The sequence below is a fragment of the Aplysia californica genome, unplaced genomic scaffold (assembly GCF_000002075.1).
Source record: "Aplysia californica isolate F4 #8 unplaced genomic scaffold, AplCal3.0 scaffold00605, whole genome shotgun sequence".
NCBI classification, from domain to species: domain Eukaryota; kingdom Metazoa; phylum Mollusca; class Gastropoda; order Aplysiida; family Aplysiidae; genus Aplysia; species Aplysia californica.
Window position 1 is genome coordinate 438,690 of NW_004797875.1, and position 8,777 is coordinate 447,466.

The 8,777-nt window shown below is 40.4% G+C and overlaps 1 protein-coding gene across 4 annotated transcripts in view; it reads left to right on the top strand.

Moving 5' to 3' along the window:
• LOC101846913 (abscission/NoCut checkpoint regulator) overlaps positions 1–8,777 on the top strand; it is a 25,113-nt gene that overhangs the window by 13,405 nt on the left and 2,931 nt on the right. For all 4 annotated transcript variants that reach the window (XM_005107454.3, XM_013087582.2, XM_013087583.2 and 1 more), the window contains exons 7-11: positions 60–207; positions 1,413–1,556; positions 3,565–3,741; positions 4,966–5,246; positions 7,899–8,035. In XM_005107454.3, coding sequence (XP_005107511.1) covers positions 60–207; positions 1,413–1,556; positions 3,565–3,741; positions 4,966–5,246; positions 7,899–8,035 — 887 coding nt within the window. The remainder of the gene's footprint in view (positions 1–59; positions 208–1,412; positions 1,557–3,564; positions 3,742–4,965; positions 5,247–7,898; positions 8,036–8,777) is intronic.

An 8,777-nucleotide genomic window follows, 5' to 3' on the forward strand; every position in this document is an offset into this window, starting at 1 on the left:
TAAGTGGGGAGGGGGGGTGTATACTTTACTTTTACCTGTGGTTGTCGCTCTGTGTGCAGGTGTACAGACCACCTGACAGACGACTACAGCCGCAGCAAGTAGATGATTTGTTGGAGGAGATTGCTGCTGAGGTGGAGATAGACAGTCACCGGCCGAATCCGGCACAGGAAGTGGAAGCACGGCTCGCCCAGTTCCGCTCAGAATGTGGTTTGTTATTTTTTTTTTATGAATTAATAAAATTTCTCTTCTCTTGATCCTTGGGGGTAAATTCGGTTTACTTTTGTGTAACAAACATACATAAATATGGTGCATAAATCAACTGCTCGGTGTAGAACTCTGCCTTACGTCACTTATCAAAGTGGCATATGGCGGAGTCGTAAACTGATCGGTCAAAATAGATAAATACATACTGAAACATGTATACCATATGCACACCATTTCTGGTGGTCACTGCTCAGTGCCCGGTGTTAATGATGTAGCAAAATGAGATTTTTTATTGCACTCAGCTGTTTCAACATATCGAACAAGACCTCGATTTCTTCAACACTATGTGTTTCTGACTCCCCAACTTCTGGTGACTATAATTTTGGAATCAAAGAAGCAAGACTAATATTGTTTTCCCTCAGTTGAAGAGCTTGAATAGAGCTCTAATTTGATTGCTGCACAAACGACTTTTGGGCCACTTTTTTTCCTCCTCCTTTGTTTTATTGATTTTGTTCTGTGTTCTTGTTTCGATGCTTTTTAAGTTGTGTGCCGTTCATGATTGAGATTCCTAGTGTGGAAAGGTGGTGTTTGCCAGACCGTTGTATGTTTCTGGCTTTAGGCATATTCACACTGTCTTCTGAATCTAACATTGTCTCAATACCTGCCTTATAGTTATATATCAGCTGTTTGTCTGCCTGTGTGTCTGTCTCTTTACCTGTTCTGTATACCTGTCTTTCTATCCTTCTATATCTTTGTTTGGGAAGTAGCCTTTATGTCACTCCTTTTTTTCTGTGTTTGAAATTCTAATACATGGGTGGTTGACAGGTGCTCTCGGATGGGTGGTTGGCGGATGCTCTGGTGTGGTTTGCTCCTTCTGTCCTATCAAATATCTTTCGTCCTGATCTCTCCTCCTTGTTACTCTTTTGTAACAACTCTAATCTTCAGCACTTATATGACCTTATTGTGTTGCAAGTGCCGTAAAACTCCTACTTTAAAAAAAAAACCCAAAACAGGTGCTCTGATGCAGTTGGTCCCTTCTTTCCTTTCAAATATCTATCGTCCTTACTTCTCAATTTTTGTGTTTGTTACTTTCTTATGACACCTCTAATCTTCGGAACATGTGTAACCTAATCGTGTTGCAAGTGCTGAAGAATTCTTTTTTAAACAAACTTTTTACAAATTCTAAAACACATCATTTTCCAAACCAGGAGCGTCTAAACCTGCTGCGGATGCAAACAGTCAGAGTGAAGGAGGCAAATCCGGGGACCTTGGGAGCAACCTGAACAAAGCCAACGTGTCTGATGCCACCGCCAGCAAGTCTTTTTATAACAAAAATGTGGGCAACATTACAGGTACCAAGGTCTTACTTTATTAGTTTGAACAATGAGTCATATGCTGGAGAGATGTCACATTCAGAATTTTTAGGGGAGGTACCGGTAGATAACACATTTCATATCACACAGGGATTCTCTGTGCGCACTATTTGTATCTGGCCAGCCTCACATAAGGATTCCCTGTTTGAAGCCTTACCTCTGGGATATAATATTTTCTGGAAAACCTGTAAATTTATTTGGGTGGGGAAGATGGCTCTTGGTGGATTTACTTTGTATGGGATGAGTTAATACGGTTTTGCTCACTTTTATTTTGAGCAGAGTGACAGATATTTAATGTGAAATGAAACTTAACAGACTGTTTTGCTTTTTCTCTTGTGACTTTCGCACATCTTCGATGTGCAGGGGTAGACTCTGAGTTCCAACTTGGGACATACCTTTTGGTTTAAGTGACATTTAGAGCACCATCAATTTCTCCTACATGAAAGGGCTGTAACTATAAAACCCCTTTAAAACGTTTTCTGAATTTTTCTTCTAATTTTTAGTAATGTTTGTATCCTTTGCTGCAGCATAAAAGTCTGGCTGAGACTCCATTTACTTTAATTTTTCTGTCACTGCCATGCTTTTTTATAGCCAGCAAATTTCTGATCCAAAGAAAATTAATGTTCTCAGCTTCATCATGCTGGCAGGAAGTGTGTCACGATGCGGTCTCAGTTTAGGTTGATGATGTTTAGAAAAAGCAGATGTCAAAGATATGTACAATGTGGAAAGTTTGTGGTGATAGTGAGTCACCTTGGGTGGTGACTTATTCCGTTACAGTCCGTGCCTGCATAAAGCACGTTTTGGACTCAAGCACTCTAAACGGCTCTTACGAATTTTTGCTTAATCAATTACACGCTTATAAGCACAGTAACTTCGGCTTCAGACACGCTTCATTTACAAGACAGTCAATACTTTCATGATGACCCATCGAAGTTCAAACACAGTCTACAACGCAGCAGTGGAGTGTGTTAAGAGAAACACTAAGAACGCAAATGATAGAGACACACACTCACGCGCATGGACATAGGATCTAGCTTAGAGCAAAGCTACACACAGACAAAAAAATACGAGAAAGGGAGCTGGCTGCGATTTCACCTTTGACCATCGCTGTCCATTAATCATGATTGTGTATCACGTGCGAGGTGGGATGAAGGCGGTGGTATGAATGTGGCACAGCGGGGAATGGTACGCACAGGCAGTGTGTAGGCCTAGTGTGCTGTATCGTATCGTGACTGGCCGTCTAAATTAAGTTTTCATTTCCCTTTCGATCAGAAAACAAAAACAAACAAGCAAACAAAAACTACCATGGCGGGTAAGAATAACAGTGCACACTTTTGCGAGACCACTATAGGCCTACTTACAAACAAAAGGAAGTAGCACGGGAAATTTTCTACATGAAAATCTCTGGATTATGTCTACTTCGCACTCAAGCACGCTTCGGCTTTAAGCACGCTTAAGCTTTCTCCCGATGACCTTGTTTAAAGCCGGCATGGACTGTACTAAATTTTGTGGCAAGTGATTTTTTTTTTGTGTCGCTTGTTTGTGGGTTGCAAGTGTCATTATATGATGTGACTGTGTTGCAAGTACCGTAAAACTCTTACTGAGTGGGTAGTTGGCGGGTGCTCTGGTGTTGATTTCTCCTTCTTTTCTTTTAAACATCTGTTGTCCTTATCTCCCCTCCTTCTTTTTTGTGTTTGTTACTCTCGCGTAATACCTCTAATCTTTGTGGGTGGTTGGCGAGTGCTCTGGTGTGGTTTGCTTCTTCTTTCCAATCAAACATCTATCGTCTTTATCTCCCCTCCTTCTTTTTTGTCTTTGTTACTCTCTTGTAACACCTCTAGTCTTCAGCACTTATATGACCTTATTGTGTTGCGAGTGCCGTAAAACACTTAAACAAACACCTCTAATCTTAAGCACTTTTATGACCACAATGTGTTGCAAGTGCCACAGAACACTTACTAAAACTTTTTGAAAACTAAAACTTCAGGCCCATCTGCCAGCGGAGAGGAGATGGACATGGATGAGATGCAGAGGCTGATGGAGCAGGCTGCACGGGAGATGGAGCTGGACGCTCAGAAAGCCCTACAGGGTATGGAGAAGGACAAAGAGTTAATGGACAAACTCAGAGAAATACAAAAGAAAAAGGATGAAAAGAAGAATGCTGGTAAGGCCCCTATGGATATTGATTTCTCTCATTTTTTTCTCTGTTTTGACCCTAATTATTGGATATTTATCACACACACACACACACACACACTCAAGCGCCCACATGCACGCAAACACACTCACACACACACAGACAAATGCACACACGCGTGCGCGCACGCACACACACACATACACACACACACACACACAGTGTCACACACCCAGTCACACACACAAACACACACACAAACACACACACAAACACACACACATTTATCCTGTCTTGTTATGCTGTGCACAGGTCCTTTAAGGCTGAGGTGGCCACCGGTAGATGCAACTTCTTTTCTTTCCTTCTGTTGCTTCTCTCTATCGATTATGCTTTTTCTCTGCATTAAATGACTGTTATTATGTCAGTGTGCTTCTCCTTACCAAAATAAACATTTCTAACGGAGAGACAGAGACTTGTGGAAGGATATGCAAGTATGACTTCTTCTTAACACTTATCACACATCAACTCTTCTACTCCAAAGTGTGTAGCATATTTATTTCTGAAAGTATTGAAGTGCAGACATGTTTTAACTCACTGGAGCCTGAGCTATTTTTCACTCTAAAACCATTGCAGCCTGATAGTTTTTGAGTATATTGAATTGTTAACCACAAAAAGACTGAAAACTATAAATTTTTTTGTGCAACAAAAGAAAGAGAGAAATGCTCTTGCAGAAAAACAAAACTGCATCTAATTTGTCTGAATAGTTTTTATTTTATCAATATTTTGAAATGGGAATGTCTGGGGGTTGCGCAATGTTTTTTTGGACCCAATTAGTTATAAAATCATCTATCACCATGCAGGGCTGACTGACGTAGTCCATTACAGCTCAAAAAGTATCACTCGTAACTTCACCAAATTTTTATCGAAACGAAACAAGTGGGTCAACTGTTGGCTCGTCGCTTCCTGTAGCTTGTAACCGAAAAACACCAGAGATATCGATCAATATATCGCATCCGATAGTTGCACTGGGTTCAACCAACTGGGTAGTGGCCCATCCCGTAAATACACGGGAATAGGCTCAAGTGAGTTAAGAGAATCATTTGAAATTAATTTTGGGTCTGTATTGTTGGTGGAATAAGCAGTAGATTTCCTTATGTTTGTTTGCGAGGGGGGGGGGGGAGTGTTGGTGATGATGGCTTATAGGCCTACCTCCAACAATTTCATTTGTAATTTTTGTATTTTGTAAAACAGACCCCGGATCAAATGGATCAGAAGTCGACAACACAGCCCAAGCTGCGTCACTGGCTGCAGCTGCAGTGACCGAAGACGATGATTCCGATGATGAAGAAGATGAGGATGCCGCTGCTAAAAAAATTATTCAAAGATATTTTGAGGAAGTTAAAATAGATGAAAGTGTTGGTGACGATATCCCTGCAAAAGGATCCAAGTCCAGTGGGAAACAGGGAGCGGCGAAGAAAAATAAAAAGTCAGCAACACCTGCAAATGATGATCTCAAGCCTTCTAACATTAAGGTAACAGTAGCAGATGGGTGGGGGGCACCACTGGTCTGTCCTTCTTTCTTTCCCTCTGTAGTTTCTGCCTGTCTGTTTTCACTTTTTCCCTGCACTATATGATTGTTATTGCATTGATGTGCTTCTCTTTATTCAAACAAACTAACAAGGTAACAGATAGAGTGAAGGAAACTTTGATGAAGATCACATTGTGCAATTTTCAGACATATCCCCTTTCCACAGTAGAAAGAAGATGTAGGCCTACAACTGATATGAATCTGATGGATTGTTCGATCACATTGATGTACTGTTGTTATGAATGGGATGATTTATCCAATCACATTGATGTACTGTTATGAATGGGATGATTGTACAGTCTCATTGATGTACTATTATGAGTGGGATGATTGTACAGTCTCATTGATGTACTATTTCAGTGCTTCCACTCTTTCGTATTTTTACGGAAATCCGTACTTTCTGTTAGTTCCGTACTTGCTCCTCCATCATTATCAACTCCCTCCGTAAAAGTTTGCGGCAGCGTAGGACTACCGAAATTCCATAGCAAAAGGTCCGTACTCGCCTTCGTATCGTCTTGTATAAGTTACGGATATTTACGGTAATTTTCTCGGCAAAAAGTTAATGTTATAGAGACCTGCCAGATTGCGCATTTCCTGCAATCGGCCATTATTCCGCTATGCCCCTTGCATTCATTGCGGGGTGGCCGGCAGTACATTTTTTACTTGCAGATTGATCAAAATCTGGCGAACTTTTTGTGCCACTTTCCTCCTTTCTATCATTCACTCATTCCTTCCGTCTATCATCAGATTGTTGCCGCGGCTGGAAAATCTGCGCGTTGATCAAGACTGATTTTGATCTTAGACAGAAAATTACTGTCAGAAAGAAACTTGTTTGCAATTTTATTGTCTAAATCTAGAGAAATTATCAGTGCGAAGATTCTACGGCACGGGAACACGATAAGGGCCGTGATGAAAGAAATTTGTGCTAAAACTACTAAAATCAAGAATAATTCGAAGTGGTGTTCCGAGGTTGCGACATTCAGACGTGAAAATTAGGGTAGGCCTATACGCTGAGTAACTGTATTGTGAAGGTACATATCTATTCATTGTTCCCAGATTTGCCTTCTATCAATGGTGCAATGACAAATTAATAGAGTTATAGTAGCAATGGAAGGGGCACCTGCTTTTAAACATTGCCAGCAAAGGAAAGATATGTTGGTGAAGAAATCAAACAAGACAAAATCTTAGTGAAAAAAATAAGTAGTGTGGGTAGTTGTTGGTAATCTCTTCAAACAGGCTCCCAAATGCCATTTTCAACCCTCAAAAAGTACTAAATTTCAATTTCTTCGGGGGGCTTCGCCCCGTGAACCCCCACCGGGACACTGGACCCAGACCCCCGGCAGAATTTTCCTTACTTTTCAGCTTCAGCTGGTGGAAGCACTATTATGAATGGGATGATTTTTTCAGTGAAATCGATGTCTTTTAAACCACTTCTCATTCAGAGTTGTTTTTACCCACCTGTCTGCTGACGTGGTGCTGTCCTGGCCTTTTGATATTTTTAAAGATTCTCTTCTGTTCGATAATGTAGAGTAGAGAGTCAATGGCTCTCATATGACCTTATGCAGTTGCGAGCGCCGTAAAACCCTCTACTATAATAAAATAATAAATAAGAGAGTCAATGAGCGAACCTTACGGCAACAAATGAACCTAAGTCCCTCCAGGTGGGGTTGCAAGTTATTTTGCAGGTGGTTGGAGAACGCCACTTGTAGATCTTACTTCTTTTTCTTTATCCCTGTTGTTTCTTTCTATCTGTCTGTCTGTCTGTCTGTCTTCCTTTTTGTTAGTATGCTTCTTATTACTCAAACAAACAAACACAATAAAACAATTTCAGAGGATGTATCTCTGTATTTACCTAATAACATTAGCTTGTAGCCATCTCACTAATTCTTATTACAGCAGTGAAATTTAGTGAAATAGCAATCAAATCATCACATCGAGAGGAAAGTGTATTTTATCGCAGTATGATATATTTATCTTGGAGGAGTAAACGATAGCCTGGTGAAAAAGGGGAAAAAATTTAGCTTCCAGTATTGATTGATTCTTATGCATTTATTTTAAAAAAGGAGAATAGAATAGACAGACTGATAGAATCTTATTATCTTCATTGTCAGCTCATAGCCACACTTTAAACTTTCAAGCTTACTAACATTTTTGTGTTTCAGTCTGTCCAATTTCTAAAATTTCTAAAAACCTGCTTTTCAATTAGAAAAATTTAACAGCTCACAGCCACACAGCAATGACACAAAAGTATCCTGAAAGTGTATTAAACACAGTAGAAGCTGGTTTCAGACTATGAATTATAGAGGGGATGTTGAGGGGTAATATGGTACATAACACTCCCAGGTTTACAGGATGGAGACAGGGGCTACTTTGCTGTAAAATCCATTCATTAAATCTTTTCAAATTGTACCCTATCCTGCGGAGCAGCCTGATTAAAAGGTGTAACATGCCATGATTTATTACCAGCTTGCAGAGTCAGAAAGATCAGACAATTTACAACTAAGTATACCTCTGGGAGGGTGAAACTGAACAGTTTTAGGTAACATCTTTTGTAAACTTTTTTTGGTAAATATCTTGTCTTTTCATAAACATCTAGCCGCCGACCAAAGAGGAACTGGTTGACAGCGACTATGACGACAGTGACGAGCTGCCGTACTGTTGTATCTGCAACGAGGATGCAGTGACTAGATGCAAGGACTGTGACCTTGACCTCTACTGTCAGCGCTGCTTCAGGTTTGCTTTAATTGACCTTTTCACATCTGAACAGAACATTACAGGCTATATCTGTACGTTCTTATTTTACATTAGTAAAATCTGCGGTGTTTAAGGGTTGAGGCTTTAGTGTGCTTTTGTCAATTCCTCAACAAGTGAAATTTTCATGATTTAATGTTCTCTTTCTAATGGATGTGCCGCATGATAACTTACTAAATGGTTAGAGCTCCATAGTAAAAGAGAGAGCTTGAGTCTTACCTTGTTAGTACGGTTGACTTATATTGTGTGGAGCATAAGCTTCACTACCCACAGGTCTGAAATTAATGAGGAAAAGCTCATGACACTGTACCAAATATGATGTTTTAGTTTCTGAATAGGGCTGATGCCACCCAAAAAAGTACAGTCAGACACAGATAACACGAACACTGAAAACTTGAAATCATGGATAGTTCATACAATTTGCCATTCCTTGACTAATTTTTCTTTAGTTTGTCGTTATCTGTTAACCTGAGTTATATGGATGTGTAGAACACGTTTGTCAATCCTCGAGGTGTTTGAGTCATCCGTGCCCAGCTGTATGACCAGTGGCGGCTTGTGGTTTATAGAACTGAGCGGCCATCATTCACATAGACTCTTTCTTCCTCCCCCACCCCCTTCCTTCACAACACACAAACACACACACACACACACACACACACTCTCTCTCTCTCTCTCTCTCTCTCTCTCTCTCTCTCTCTCTCTCTCTCTCTCTCTCTCTCTCTCT